Source organism: Geotrypetes seraphini, chromosome 11 (genome assembly GCF_902459505.1).
Source record: "Geotrypetes seraphini chromosome 11, aGeoSer1.1, whole genome shotgun sequence".
Lineage (NCBI taxonomy): Eukaryota > Metazoa > Chordata > Amphibia > Gymnophiona > Dermophiidae > Geotrypetes > Geotrypetes seraphini.
Window position 1 is genome coordinate 31,079,468 of NC_047094.1, and position 15,798 is coordinate 31,095,265.

General features: G+C 44.5%; 1 protein-coding gene across 2 annotated transcripts in view; it reads right to left on the reverse strand.

Annotated features, from left to right (window-relative positions):
• Positions 1 to 2,024: 2,024 nt before the first annotated feature.
• The window catches only part of LOC117369099 (multidrug resistance-associated protein 1-like), a 201,235-nt gene continuing 187,461 nt past the window's right edge, over positions 2,025 to 15,798 (reverse strand). For both annotated transcript variants that reach the window (XM_033963097.1, XM_033963096.1), the window contains exons 30-31: positions 13,009 to 13,203; positions 2,025 to 3,570 (exon numbers count right to left, since the gene is read on the reverse strand). In XM_033963097.1, the coding sequence (XP_033818988.1) occupies positions 3,462 to 3,570; positions 13,009 to 13,203 (304 nt within the window). In that variant the 3' untranslated portion in view covers positions 2,025 to 3,461. The remainder of the gene's footprint in view (positions 3,571 to 13,008; positions 13,204 to 15,798) is intronic.

Here is a 15,798-nt window from a genome sequence, read left to right on the forward strand (position 1 = left end):
TTCCCCTACAATATTCAGCTAGGGGTGGGCAGCGGTTTTATTTTGTTTAAACTATCACCAGCTGCTTTAGCTCCCCAGGATTCAGTGCCAGGCTATATCCAGGCATTGCTACTGAATATTGGAGGCTAAGGCGGGGCAGGGAGGTCGATTCACATGGAACGCTGACACCACCTTTGGCAGAAAAGAAGAAACCATATGCAGAGACACTCCCGCCTCCATAATTCTGAAGAACAGTTCTCTGCATGACGGCCTGGAACAGATGAAAGAGACATTTTCCCCTCGCTTTCAGAAGGAAAAAAAAACATGAAGGAGAGATGTATGCCCGGTAATGCAGGGACGCAGAGTTGAAAATGTAAGCTGATAACCTCCTGCGTCTTCCGTAGGTTCAGGATTCACGTGCTTTTTGCACTGGAAATACCTATGTGGCATAAATGCAGAGGCAACACTCTTTTAATTGAAAGGAAGCTCTGGAAGGAGGGGGCATAGGTTGAAGGTGAAATTTCAAGTTTATTAGGATTTTATATACCGCCTATCAAGGTTATCTAGAAACATAGAAAGATGACGGCAGATAAGGGCTACAGCCCATCAAGTCTGCCCATACCATTGACCCCCTTTTAAGTCTACTGGCCCCCTTAACTCTACTGACCTGCTCTATTAAGTCTATATCCTAGCGACCCTATTCATTGGTATGACTCTCGCAGTGATCCCACATCAGTATCCCATTTATTCTTGAAGTCTGGGATACTGCGGGCCTCGATCACCTGTACTGGAAGCTTGTTCCAATGCTCTATCACTCGTTCCGTGAAGAAGTACTTCCTGACATCTCCATGAAACTTCCCTCCCCTGAGTTTGAGCGGATGTCCTCTTGTGTTCGAGGGTCCTTTGAGAAGAAAGATATCATCTTCTATCTAAGCGGTTTTTACAATCAGGTACTCAAGGGGATAGACTCAGAAGTAACCTGAGGAAATATTTCTTCTTGGAGGTGGAGGAGATGAAACTATCTGAATTCAAGAAATCTTGGGACAAGTGCATAAGTTCTCAAAGGGATAGTAGATGGCATGGATGGAAAGATGACCATATGGTCTTTGTCGGCATTCATTTTTCTGTTTCTATGAACAAAAACACTCAACCATCCACACAATCCCTGTGAAGCCACTGGTATATTAAATACAGTAAATAGCTTAATACTTCAGGAAATTCTTGCAGTTTTAAGCCACTCCTGTGGAGCTGACCACAGTATAGTATAGTGGCCTCAAATAGACAAGAGCGTTAAATGAGGGAACTGGAATTTGAACCCTGGGATCCTTGGGTCCTAGGAAATTCCCAATAAAAGCACTACTACCCAAAAGAATATGGATTTAGCATGCTGGTTGGTAAGTACTACTTTGATAGAATATGAACATTTTCCTGATACATTTGGCTAAGTGATCACATCACAATTTTTGCTTTTAAATCGGTCACAAAAAGATATGGCATTTAGGTCAGAACAGTCTGTTAAAGTTTAAAGACAAAATTATTCTTTTATGGAATAATTATATGAAAGCACATAGAGCAAGAAAAAAACCCAACACGTTCTTTTTGGAAACTTTTTTGTTGTTGTTGGTCTTTTACAAGTTCTTTACAAATAGCATTTTTTTAAATATAGATTTTACAAAAAAAATCCAACTGTCCATTCAAATGTAAGGAACTATAAATTACAAGATCAAAAAAATAAAACATTTTTTCTAATTACAAAGAGCTGAACATCATATAACACGTCCAACCCTCTAAGAAATTTAAGCGCGCAGTTCAATCTGCACAAAAATCTCAGCTAAACTTTCTCCTAAATAATGAACTTTCCTAAACACAAGAAATTCAGTTTTCCATCCTTTTCTTTTGGGTAACAATACAAGAAAGAATAAGACTGGTTAAAAGCTTTTCATCAACATTCAATGTGCTTCAAAGTGAATTAGGTAGTACCATAAAGTATAATTCCATCACACCAATTTTTTTAAGGTTTCTGGGACTATTAATTCACCAGGAAGCACTTTGCACAAGAGTGTAATGTGGACATTGTACCCTAATCAATTTTTAGTACATGGCATTTGATTTTTTTTTTTGTGGTGCTGAGGGTGCTCACATAGCACCAGAACATTACAAAAGCAAAAGCATTCCCTCAGCATCTTCCATTCAAACTATTCCATAAAGCTGTATATGTAACAAATGGAATATATAACAAACTATTTCATAAAGCTGTGTATGTAACAAATGGAATATATCAGAATGCCATCATTTGTAGTGCAAAACAAGAGAGATCCCAAGAGGAAGGGAAAGGAGAGAAGCCAAAATGGCCACACATGACCAGTCTTTTCCTAAAAGCAAGGTCATTTTTTTAAAATGCGTTTGCTGTTTGTGTGAGACAATGGTTTTCTTTTTGTGTGCTTCGGGTCAGTTTTTAACTTCTTTCAAACTACCAAACAGGCTTTGTTCAATCACTGTTTTAACACAACATAGTTGCCACATGTTTAAATTATGAGATGGAAAGCCTAACACAGAGAACACCTGAGCCCATCTCAGACAACAGTGCACTCAGTGTAGCATAGTGGCAGTCAGAGAGATTGGGACTGGTATAATGCAGGGGTAGGCAAGGCCTGTTCAAGTGCTACAAATAGGTCAGATTTACATTTATTTAGAATGAATAGGTTTACGGTACTCCCCCGATATTCGCGGGGGTTGTGTTTCAGGAACCCCCACGAATGTTGAAAAACCGCGATTACGGATTTTTAGCAGGGGAGACAGGAGAGGGCAGCCGGAGCACTGGTGAATGAAGGAAATCACTCGCGGTATGCTCCAACTGCCTCTTCCTGTACTAAAGTCGGGCCCCACCAATCATGGACCGCGAATCGCCGACCACAAATTCGCGGGGGAGCACTGACATATGCATTCACATAGAATGCATGGTAGCTGCGCATCACTTTAAATGCCAGCCAGTTTGTGATCCTTAGGGACTGGATTCATCTAACCTTGCTTTAACACAGTGCTGGAAAAAAAAAATTGTAATCTTGGAGCACGCCAAAGTGCAAGAGAGCCTCCACTTCAGGATGGAAGCAGAAAAAGCTGAGAATCTGCATTTTTACAGAAATACTTTACTAAACAAGCAGCTTACAGACCACCACAATATACAAAAAAAAAAAAAATCACTTATTCAGTAAGGAAAATAAATATTTGGACAGTAAGATACATTAGCCTTGTGGCACTGGAGAGTATTAGGAAATTGCATTTCTGGCCATCAGTTCCAAACATGTCATCCTTGAAGCCCAAGCACAAGACAATGCAATTTGGTATATTACTATTCTCCTCTTATAAAATCAGATTCTTTTGGTTTGAAAATCGAGTCTGAGAACAGTCCTTGGAGTGCTTTTATGTAGAGTGTCTCTCGTTGCTTTTAACTTTTTAAAGACAGATTTGATGCACATGTTCTGTTACACCAAGCCTGAATCTTTGGCCATGCTATAGAAGATTCCTTTCTTCTGAATGAGGTTGGCTGGGGAATCAAACTCCATTATTTGACCTCTGTCAAGCACCATAACCCTAGAAGAAGAAAAGGTCATATATCAAAACTTAAGAGATATATTTTTGAATGTCCATTAAAGGCAGAACATCTTGCAACTAAATTTTATCTTAAATGTCCATGCAAATGTATAATATTTAGAGAATTGAAAAAATAATATCTTCTGGGGTCCTATGCACCTTTCCTCTTTTTTGGCAACTAAGGCTACTATTTGAGTGGCTAACAATTGGAGTAAAAGTACAAGAACTTTTACCCAAAATACTTGGGACCACGCATATTTCGGTTTTTGGAACTTTTCAGATTTTGGAATGGTAATGTTAGTCAGAAAAAGACAGACCACAAGACCATAAAATTGCCACCAGACTTTTTTTTTCCATTTCAAAATAAGGCAAACATTAAACACTTAAAAGATTCAAGCACTTCAAACAAAAACATGTTCCAAACTATGGAACTAGAGCAGGGGTAGGCAATTCCGGTCCTTGAGAGCCGGAGCCAGGTCAGGTTTTCAGGATATCCACAATAAATATACATGAGATAGATTTACATCTCAAGGAGGCAGTGCATGCAAATCCATCTCATACATATTCATTGTGGATATCCTGAAAACTTGACCTGGCTCCGGCTCTCGAGGACCGGAATTGCCTACCCCTGGACTAGAGCAATATTTCTTTAATTGCTTCTGATAATTTCAGATAATCCACATTTTGGATTTGTAAGTACTTACCTCATGCAAAGTTGTCATTTTTTTAATAAGACATCAACTATTTTTTCTGCGGCCCTTCAAGTACCTACAAATACAAAATGTGGCCCTGCAAAGGGTTGGAGTTTGAGACTACTGCTTTAGAGGGAACACTGGGGGGCAGCTGGGAGCAGAGGTAAGCAGCAAGAATCTTAAAATCTGCAAGTTCTGAGTTATATACAAATCCGACTTAAGAACAGCTTTAAAAACGTTCTTAACCAGGGGACTGCCTGTACTCGGTGCCCTTTTCATCCTTGTTATCAGCAAGATCTAGCACAGGAAGATCTTCAAAAGGAGAAGCATGAGTTTTGTCAAGAAACCTTCCTGATCCCTGATCCAGAATATGCGATTAGAGAATGACATGGGGACAAATTTTTCCCCGTCCCCACGGGAACTCATTTTCCAATCCTGTCCCCATGAGTTCTCTTCCTGTCCCTGCTCCATTCCTGCAAACTCCATCCTCAGCTGCACAAGCCTCAAACCCTTTAAAATCATAAGTAACAACATTCTAGAGCTCTGATTGTGATGTCATAATGCCTCATTCCACCAATGCCTAAGCTCTGTCCTCATCTGCACAAGCCTCAAACACTTTAAAATCATAAGTAACAACATTCTAGAGCTCTGATTGTGATGTCATAATGCCTCATTCCACCAATGCCTAAGCTCTGTCCTCATCTGCACAAGCCTCAAACACTTTAAAATCATAAGTAGCAACATTCTAGAGCTCAGATTGTGATGTCATAATGCCTCATTCCACCAATGCCTAAGCTCCGTCCTCATCTGCACAAGCCTCAAACACTTTAAAATCATAAGTAGCAACATTCTAGAGCTCAGAGTGTGATGTCATAATGCCTCATTCCACCAATGCCTAAACTCCGTCCTCATCTGCACGAGCCTCAGACACTTTAAAATCATAAGTGTTCAAGATTTGTGCGGTTAAGGTAGAGCTTACAGGAATGGGACAGGGAAATTGAGTTCCTGCAGGGATGGGGACAAATTTGTCCCCGTGTCATTCTCTTTATGCGATATAGATTTAATGACCACCATAAGAACTAAAAAGCAGGAAAGGAGAATATCTCCAGTGATTCTAGGATCACAACTCAGTGCTGCCTCCTGAAGGGAGAAGTGCCACAAAGTAGGTTACATCTTTAGAACTTTCCTAACTTCTGATTCCTTATGACTTTTTCTTTCTTTTTTAAAGGGGCACTAAGGCATGCTAACACAAGCATTAATATTAAATACTATTGCATGTGGGTAATACACTTAGGGCTCCTTTTACGAAGGTGCGTTAGGGCCTTAACGTGCGGAATAGTGCACGCTAAAATGCCACGCGCGCTAGCCGCTACCGCCTCCTGTTGAGCAGGCAGTAGTTTTTCGGCTAGCGTGCGCTAAAAACACTAGCGCAGTTTCGTAAAAGTAGCCCTTAATATCTGCAAGCAGGTTTACTCACATTAATGCTAACTATGCAAAACAGCTCATTACTTATTAAATATCTATGCAGACTACATAATAAAAAAAATTTAAAATTTTGCAATGCTTTGAAATGCACACATTTTTCTAAAATAACCCCACGTATTTTAATCTGCAGTAACACATGCTTCGTTTGCACCAGCTATTAGTAAATGTGATAAACACCGTGTTTACTCTCTTTGAGCTCCTTTTACTAAGGTTTGCTACTGAATTATTGTGCGTTAACCTAGGCATACAACGGGTTGCATGGCACTTAGCATGAACTCAATCCATCAGCGCACCCGAGTAAAAGGACCCCTTTAATAGCTGATGTTAGCATCCTTCCCCGAATTCTACACAGCACTCATGTTACTATGTTCTGCTTTGGATTTCTAGCTCAGCAAGGACCGGTAACTCTGCCTGCCACTTTCAGAGTGCTAGGTGGAGGAGAGCAATGAAACATATGAGGTAGGGTTAAAAATAATTTTCTTTAAATTTATTGTTGATCAATTTTTTGACAAAAGATTTTTTTCTTTTTAACTTGCTTGATTGAAGACAAGAGAGTGATATATATATTATTTGTTTTGTTTATAGGAGCGTTTACCCCTATGTTCTGATGCAGCAAGCGAAACATGGCTATGTCGGCAGGGGTTTCCAAGTTGATTTGTTCTTTGATATACCGTTTATCAAAAACATACCTAAACGGTTTACAATTATTAGAGTATTGTTAAAATTAAATAAAAACTTAAAAATTTTAAAATTAAAATAGGAAAAAAAAAGTGTGGGGGGAGAATAAAAAGGAAAAGTGGGAGATGGGAAGAGCTTAAATATGATTAATCAGATAAGTTTTTTCACTTCATATTCTAAGTTTTCAAAGATTTATTTGAATAAGATATACACTATATGATACTTTAATGCAGTGTTTTTCAACCTATGGACCGGCAGAAATTAAAGAATTATTCTGGGCTAAGTCATGGGCCAGACCCCGCCCATCTCTACCCAATCTCCACCCCAGACACCACCCCTTAATAGTACTAATTGTACCTTGCACATCCCATGCCTCATCTAGAAGCCTTCCCTCTGACGTTGCAACGTCAGAGAGAAGGCTTCCGGTTCAAGCGCAGGATGCCCGTGGCTTTGTGCACTGAATCAGTTAGGAAGAGGGAGCTGGCTCGAAGATAATACCGCATCGATCGCACCGTGGACCGGCGGTTGAAGAACACTGTATTGGGCCTGATGCACGTGCTGGCCCTGTGGACCAGCAGGAAATTTCTGTGGACCGGCAATAGTCCATGGACCGATGATTGAAGAACACTTCTTTAATGAATATTAATAATATGGGACCGATGACGAGGTGGAAAACGGCTTGAGGTTGTCAGCATAAATGATTTCAAACACCGGCCATTTCTGACCAGTCCGGAAGAAAGATACTGTTTTGTTGGGGTGGGAATGTGCAATAAAGCACAGTTACTTACCGTAACAGGTGTTATCCAGGGACAGCAGGCAGATATTCTTGACTGATGGGTGACGGCACCGACGGAGCCCCGGTACGGACAATTTTAGAGTGATTGCACTCTAAGAACTTGGAAAGTTCTAGCAGGCCACACCACGCACCCGCGAGTGCCCTCCCGCCCGATGGAGGCGCGCGGTCCCCAGTTAGGATAAGCCAGCTAAGAAGCCAACCCGGGGAGGTGGGTGGGACGCAAGAATATCTGCCTGCTGTCCCTGGATAACACCTGTTACGGTAAGTAACTGTGCTTTATCCCAGGACAAGCAGGCAGCATATTCTTCACTGATGGGTGACCTCCAAACTAACAAAAAGAGGGATGGTGGGAAGGTTGGCCATTAGGAAAACAAATTTTGTAAAACAGATTGGCCGAAGTGTCCATCCCGTCTGGAGAAAGCATCCAGACAATAATGAGATGTATGAACTGAGGACCAAGTAGCAGCCTTGCAGATTTCCTCAATAGGCGTGGAGCGGAGGAAAGCTACAGATGCTGCCATAGCTCGAACTCTATGGGCCGTGACAGAACCTTCCAGTGTCAGTCTGGTCTGAGCATAACAGAAAGAAATGCATGCTGCCAGCCAATTAGACAACGTACGTTTAGAAACAGGACGTCCCAATTTATTCGGATCAAAGGACAGAAAAAGTTGGGTAGCTGATCTGTGGGGCTTAGTACGCTCTAAATAATAAGCTAGAGCCCGCTTACAGTCCAAAGTATGCAGAGCCTGTTCTCCAGAATGAGAGTGAGGTTTCGGAAAGAAGACAGGCAAAACAATGGATTGGTTGAGATGGAATTCAGAGACAACCTTAGGAAGAAACTTTGGATGTGTACGCAGAACCACCTTGTCATGATGAAAGACGGTAAAAGGTGGATCCGCAACTAGTGCATGTAGCTCACTGACCCTCCTGGCAGAGGTAAGAGCAATAAGGAAAAGTACCTTCCAAGTGAGAAACTTGAAAGGAGCGGTAGCCAAAGGTTCAAAAGGAGGCTTCATTAAGGCGGAAAGAACCACATTGAGATCCCAGATTACCGGAGGGGCTTTGAGAGGTGGTTTCACATTGAAAAGACCCCGCATGAATCTGGACACCAAGGGATGAGCCGAGAGAAGTTTTCCATGAACTGGCTCATGAAAAGCAGCAATAGCACTGAGGTGGACTCTGATGGAAGTAGACTTGAGGCCAGAGTCAGACAAAGAAAGAAGATAATCCAATAAGGCCTCCACTGCAAGGGAAGTGGGATCATGATGATGAAGAAGACACCAGGAAGAAAACCGTGTCCACTTCTGATGGTAACATTGCAGAGTGGCCGATTTCCTGGAGGCATCCAGAATGGAACGAACGGGCTGAGACAAAAGAGTATCATGAGAAGTCAGCCCGAAAGAAACCAAGCTGTCAGGTGCAGAGACGGAAGGTTGGGATGCAAAAGGGTCTCCTGATGTTGCGTAAGCAGAGAAGGAAACAGTGGAAGAAGGAAAGGCTCCCTGGAACTGAGTTGAAGTAGAAGGGAGAACCAATGTTGCCTGGGCCACCGTGGAGCAATCAGAATCATGGTGGCTCGTTCCCTCTTGAGCTTGAACAAGGTTCGTAACATGAGAGGCAGAGGAGGGAAAGCGTACAGGAACAAATTGGACCAATCGAGGAGAAATGCATCCGCTGCCAGACGGTGAGGAGAGTAGAGTCTGGAGCAGAAGAGGGGCAGCTGGTGATTGTGAGGAGCTGCAAAGAGGTCTATCTGAGGAGTGCCCCACTGAGCGAAGATGGACTGTAGAGTCAAAGGATCGAGTGTCCACTCGTGAGGTTGGAGAATTCTGCTGAGCTTGTCCGCTAAGGAATTCTGTTCTCCCTGAATGTAGATAGCTTTCAGGAATAGTTGGTGATCTGTGGCCCAAGCCCAAATCTTCTGGGCTTCCTGGCACAAGAGGCGAGAGCCTGTCCCACCCTGCTTGTTGATGTAGTACATCGCAACTTGATTGTCTGTGCACAGCAGGAGTACCTGAGGAAAGAGAAGATGTTGGAAGGCCTTGAGGGCATAAAACATCGCTCTGAGTTCCAGGAAATTGATGTGATGTTTCATTTCATTTCCTGGGCTGTCCAAAGTCCTTGAGTTTGGAATTCGTTCAAATGAGCTCCCCAAGCATAAGGGGAGGTGTCGGTGGTGATGACAAGTTGATGAGGAGGTAGATGAAACAGAAGACCTCTGGAGAGATTTGAGGATATCAACCACCATTGTAGAGACTGACGAAGAGATGATGTCACAGATATGTGTCGTGAGCAAGGATCCGTCGCTTGGGACCACTGGGTAGCTAGGGTCCATTGAGGAGTGCGCAGGTGAAGACGTGCGAGGGGTGTGACATGAACTGTGGAGGCCATGTGACCCAAGAATATCATCATTTGCTTGGCAGAGATGGAACGTTGTGGAAGCACCTGCTGACATAGAGATTGAAGCGTTTGAAGACGGCTGGACGGCAGGAATGCTCTCATGAGGACTGTGTCCAGCACCGCTCCAATGAATTGAAGTCTCTGAGTGGGAATGAGATGAGATTTGGGTAGACTGATCTCGAACCCCAGAAGCTGTAGAAACAGGATGGTTTGGTTGGTGGCCAGGAGCACTGTTTGAGATGAATTGGCCTTGATTAACCAATCGTCCAGATAAGGAAAGACTTGAAGGTGGTGAGAGCGTAGAAAGGCGGCCACCACAATCAGACATTTGGTGAACACTCTTGGAGAGGAGGCAAGACCGAAGGGTAGCACCTTGTATTGGTAATGACAATGATTGATCATGAAGCGGAGGTACTGCCTGGAGGCCAGATTGACCGGAATGTGAGTGTATGCTTTTTTGAGATCGAGGGAGCATAGCCAGTCGCTTTGATGAAGAAGAGGATAAAGAGTTGCCAGAGAAAGCATCTTGAATTTCTCCTTGACCAAGCATTTGTTGAGATCGCGAAGATCTAGGATGGGTCTGAGATCCCCTGTTTTTTTGGGGACCAGAAAATAACGGGAGTAGAATCCCTGCCCCTTCTGATCTAGAGGAACTTCCTCTATGGCGTTCAGGAGGAGGAGGGATTGAACCTCCTGAAGAAGGAGAGAAGACTGAGAGGTGTTCAAAGCAGACTCTCTTGGCAGACTTTGTGCAGGACGTGTCTGAAAGTTGAGAGAGTAGCCGTGGCGGATGATGTTGAGGACCCACTGATCCGATGTGATGTTCTCCCAACGGCTGGTGAAACAAGACAGACGTCCTCCTATGGGTCGAGGGAGATTGGCAGATGGTGGAATACTGGCTATGCTTTGGAGAACCACGTCAAAAGGGTTGGGTAGACTTTTGTGGTGGAGGAGGCTTCACCTGTTGCTGCTGGGCTGGCCGAGGTGGTTGTCGCTGTTGCTGACGTCTAGGCTGTTGAGTAGCCGGTGGCAAGGGACGGGCAGCATAGCGGCGCTGGTAGACAGAAAAGGCCGAGCAGGTGGAGTCTTTTTCTTAGTCTTCAGGAGAGTATCCCACCGAGTCTCATGGGCAGACAGCTTTTGTGTAGTGGAATCCATGGACTCTCCGAAGAGCTCATCACCCAAGCAGGGAGCATTTGCTAGGTGGTCCTGATGATTTACATCGAGCTCTGAGACTCTGAGCCATGCCAACTGACACATGGCAACAGACATAGCCGTGGCCCTAGAAGTCAATTCAAAAGTGTCATAAATTGACCGAACTAGGAACTTGCGTAACTGGAGAAGGGAGGAAGAACAGGCATGAAATGCAGATTTCTTGCGGTCAGGGAGGTACTTTTCAAAAGCAGCCATGTTTTGAATGAGGTGCTTTAAATAAAATGAAAAATGAAAAGCGTAGTTCCCTGACCTATTGGCTAACATGGCATTCTGATATAAACGTTTGCCAAATTTGTCCATGGCTTTTCCTTCTCTGCCAGGAGGGACTGAGGCATACACACTCGCTCCCGCTGATTTCTTAAGTGTGGATTCTACCAAAAGAGACTCATGCGGGAGCTGAGGTTTGTCAAAACCAGGAATAGGGATAACCTTGTATAAGGAGTCCAATTTACGAGGAGCTCCTGGTACAGTCAGGGGTGTCTCTAAATTTTTATAGAAAGTCTCTCTTAAGATGTCATGGAGAGGGAGTTTGAGAAATTCCCTTGGAGGCTGGTCAAAGTCCAGAGCATCAAGGAATGCCTTGGATTTCTTCGACTCAGCCTCCAAGGGAATAGAAAGAGATTCACACATCTCTTTTAAGAAAGAAGTAAAAGATGTGGAATCATGTTTAGAAGAGGGATCATCAACAAGTTGATCCTCTTCATCAGAGGAACACTCACCTTCAGACAGAAAGGGCTCTTCAGAATCACCCCACAAATCAGGGTCCCGAATCTGAGAGCCACGATCTCGAGACTCTGGCCTGGAGGGTTCCAGGTGTCGGGTTTTGCGCGCCGACTTACCCGACCTCATAGATAAGGTACCAGGAGACGTGACCTGCTGCGTTGGTACCGAGGTCTGCACCGCCTGGTGTTGAGCTCTCGGTTCCGGTGCTAAGATTGGCATCGAAGTTGACGAGGTAGTGTGACCCGGTACCGACAAAGTGGATGCCGATAAAAGAGGGCGCTCCACTGTCGGTACCGGTGGCTCAGACCGGACCGGGACTGGAAGGCTCGGTGTCAAAAGTGCGGGAAGGAGTTGTTGCAACTGCTCCTTAAGTTGCACTTGCAGGACAGCAGCAATCCGCTCGTCCAGCGAAGGCACCGGTACCGCTTTTTTCTTCTGCGGTACCTGTGGTGCCGCTCTACGCTCCGAGGATGAGGACCCCGATGTCGAGGGGCTCACCTCAATAGGAGCGGAGCGTTTCCGTGGACGCCTCGAGGTCGGCAGGACTGGACTCGCTGCTACTGAGACCGGAGGACGCTCCAACGGGGAAGGCTTCTTAGCCGGCTTACCTGTAGGGTGCGACGCCGGCGCGGTATCGCGCGGTGTCGACGAAGTAGGTGCCGACTGAGATGGGGCCGATGTCGGTGCCGGTGCTGCGGAATCAGACATCTCGGTGCCAAATAACAACCGCTGTTGGATCTGGTGATTTTTTAGAGTTCTCTTCTTTAAAGTCGCACAGCGGGTGCAGGTGGACGCTCGATGGTCAGGACCAAGACACTGCAGACACCAGTTGTGCGGGTCTGTCAGTGAAATTGGTCGAGCGCACCGCTGGCACTTTTTAAACCCGGGTTGAGGGGGCAAGAAAGTGAAAACGGCTTCTGCCAAATTGAAGGCCGAGGCCTCGATAATGGCAACAGGCCCCGCCGGGGCGAAGCAAAAGAAATGAAGAAAAAAACGAAAGTTTTTTTTTTTTTTTTTTAACTAAAGAAAAGAAGAGAAATAAAGAAAACTTTATTTCCAAAAGGGGTTTACGCGAGCGGGAAGGGCGATTACAAAAAACTCTTTCAACGGCCGTTGAAAGAAACGCGTCTTCTTAGCTCCGCGGAAACTAAGAAACTGGGGACCGCGCGCCTCCGTCGGCGGGAGGGCACTCGCGCGTGCGCGGTGCGACCTGCTAGAACTTTCCAAGTTCTTAGAGTCCAATCACTCTAAAATTGTCCGTACCGGGGCTCCGTCGGTGCCGTCACCCATCAGTCAAGAATATGCTGCCTGCTTGTCCTGGGATAATTATTGATACATATCCTACTCCAATAAGTTGTGTGCCAGTTAACTTTGCTTTACATATGTAACCGTGGCATCGTGTTAACTTGAACTCAGAAGTTAAGTTAAGCAACATAATCCATGTTTTACCTTGCATAGTCCATGATGGTGTTGAGGCGATGCGCTATAGTTATCACAGTGCAATCTTTAAACTGAATCCTAATGGTTGACTGAATGAGGTTATCTGTTTCCAGATCCACCGCCGCTGTGGCTTCATCTAGAACAAGAATTTTGGTCTTTCGAAGCAGAGCTCGAGCCAGGCACACCAGCTGCCGCTGACCAACGCTGCCAGTAGAAAAGAAAATATGTGATCTTCAGACTTTCCTAATTTCAGCTTTTTGCTTTAATACAGCACAATGCACTTTTATTCATACACTACAAATACCTCAATGAAGCTCACTGTGGTTAACATAACAAGAATTAGGGACAACGTCCAGAATTACAATCCAAAAGCAGCATGAATTAAAACAGAAATTACTCCTTTAACACATATGCATTAAACAAATAAGCATCTCCCACCCTATCCTGTTATGAATCACTAAGAATTTTTTGTCTATTCTGGCGACTCTCTAATGCAACAGGTATTATGAACCACAACTAGTGAACTCTTGCCCAATGATTTTTACACACCACAAAACAGTGATCCATGAGAAGAGATATTATTTGAGTCAATAAAAGCCCTGTCAGATGCTCATGAAAACGAAGTGGCCTGCCTGAAGTGAGTCAGTGGTCAAGCGATCAGAACATATGCCCCGTGAGCACTTTGCATTCCCACTTAAAAAATCCAACTAGTAGATCACACCTCCTCTTCCACGGGGAATTTACTGCTGTTATTATAAGAACACTAGTGTTAAAGCCCGTTACATTAACAGGTGCTAGAAAGCAGCCCCCTTTCCCTCTTCCCCTCCAGTTCCTCCCTGATTGTCTCTCTGTGGCCCCCTTCTGTCTCCCCTCCCCCAAGCAAAGCTGTCTGCCTCCTAGCACACCCCTCCCTCAAAGCAGCCCCCTTTCCCTCTCCCCCTCCAGTTCCTCCCTGACTGTCTCTCCATGTCCCCCCTTCTGTCTTCCCCCACCAAGCAAAGCTGTCTGCCTCCCAGTATACCCCTCCTCCAAAGCAGCCCCCTTTCCCTCTCCCCCTCCAGTTCCTCCCTGACTGTCTCTCTGTGGCCCCCTTCTGTTTCCCCTCCCCCAAGCAAAGCTGTCTGCCTCCCAGCACACCCTTCCCCCAAAGTAGCCCCCTTTCCCTCTCCCCTGTCAGATGCTCATGAAAACAAAGTGGCCTGCCTGAAGTGAGTCAGTGGTCAAGCGATCAGAACGTATGCCCCGTGAGCACTTTGTATTCCCACTTAAAAAGTCCAACTAGTAGATCACAACTCCTCTTCCACGGGGAATTTACTGCTGTTATTATAAGAACATAAGAATAGCCTTACTGGGTCAGACCAATGGTCCATCTAGCCCAGTATCCCATCTTCACGGAGGCCAATTCAAGTCACAAGTACCTGGCAAAAACCCAAATAGTAGCAGCATTCCATGCTACCAATCCAGAGCAAGCAGTGGCTTCCCCCACATCTGTCTCAACAGCAGACTATGGACTTTTCCTCCAGGAACTTGTCCAAACCTTTTAAAAAGCAGCTACATTAACTGCTCTCACATCCTCTGGACATGAATTCCAAAGCATTGCACACATTTCTGAGTGAAAAACTATTTCCTCCTATTGGTTTTAAAAATATTACTCTGTCTCCCTAATGTAAACACCATGTAATCTAGACCAGCAGCATATTACTCATGGTCTTGAGAAGTAAACAGGTGCAACAGGTAAAAAGATACTATACCTGTGGATTCTGCAATGTCTGTGCACTGTCAGCCCACTATCTATACCCGTGCATTGATCAATAGGATGTTCAAATCTTATGTCCCATTCATGCCATTTTTATTTGCTGAAATTATGTGATTAAGCGGTACCTTGTATCCCCTTCCTATCTTTTTAACATTTTTATAAACGATATTGCTGAAGAGCTGTCGAGTAAGATTTGCCTCTGTGCGGATGATACCAAAATCTGCAATACAGTACACACCCCGGATGGGATGAATAACATGAAGAAAGACCTGGCGAAGCTTGAAGAAAGGCCTGAAATTTGGCAGCTAAAATTTAATGCTAAAAAATGCAAGGTCATGAATTTGGGCTGCAAACACCCAAGAGAACAGTACAGTTTAGGGGGGTGAAGAACTTATATGAAGGTCAGAAAAGCGGGACTTGGGTGTGATTGTATGTGATGATCTTAAGGTGGCCAAACAGGTTGAAAAGGTGACGGCGAAAGCTAGAAAGATGCTAGGGTGCACAGGGAGAGGTATGGCCAGAAGGAAAAAGAGGTATTGATGCCCCTATATAAGACTTTGGTGAGACCTCATTTAGAATATTGTGCATAATTCTGAAGGCCGCACCGTCAAAAAGATATAAAAAGGATGGAATCGGACCAGAGGAAGGCTACTAAAATGGTGCGTGGTCTTCATCATAAGGCATATGGGAACAGACTTTAAAGATCTCAATCTGTATACTTTGGAGGAAAGGCAGGAGAGGGGAGATATGATAGAGATGTTTAAATACCTACGTGATGTATATGCGCATGAGTCGAGCCTCTCATATGAAAGTAAGCTCTGGAATGACAGGGCATAGGATGAAGTTAAGAGGTGATAGGCTCCGGAGTAATCTGAGGAAATACTTTTTTACAGAAAGGGTGGTAGATGCGTGGAACAGTCTCCCGGAAGAGGTGGTGAAGACAGAGACTGTGTTTGAATTCAAGAAAGCCTGGGATAGGCACGTGGGATCTCTCAGAGAGAGGAAGAGAGAACGGTTACTGTGGATGGGCCATTTGGCCTTTA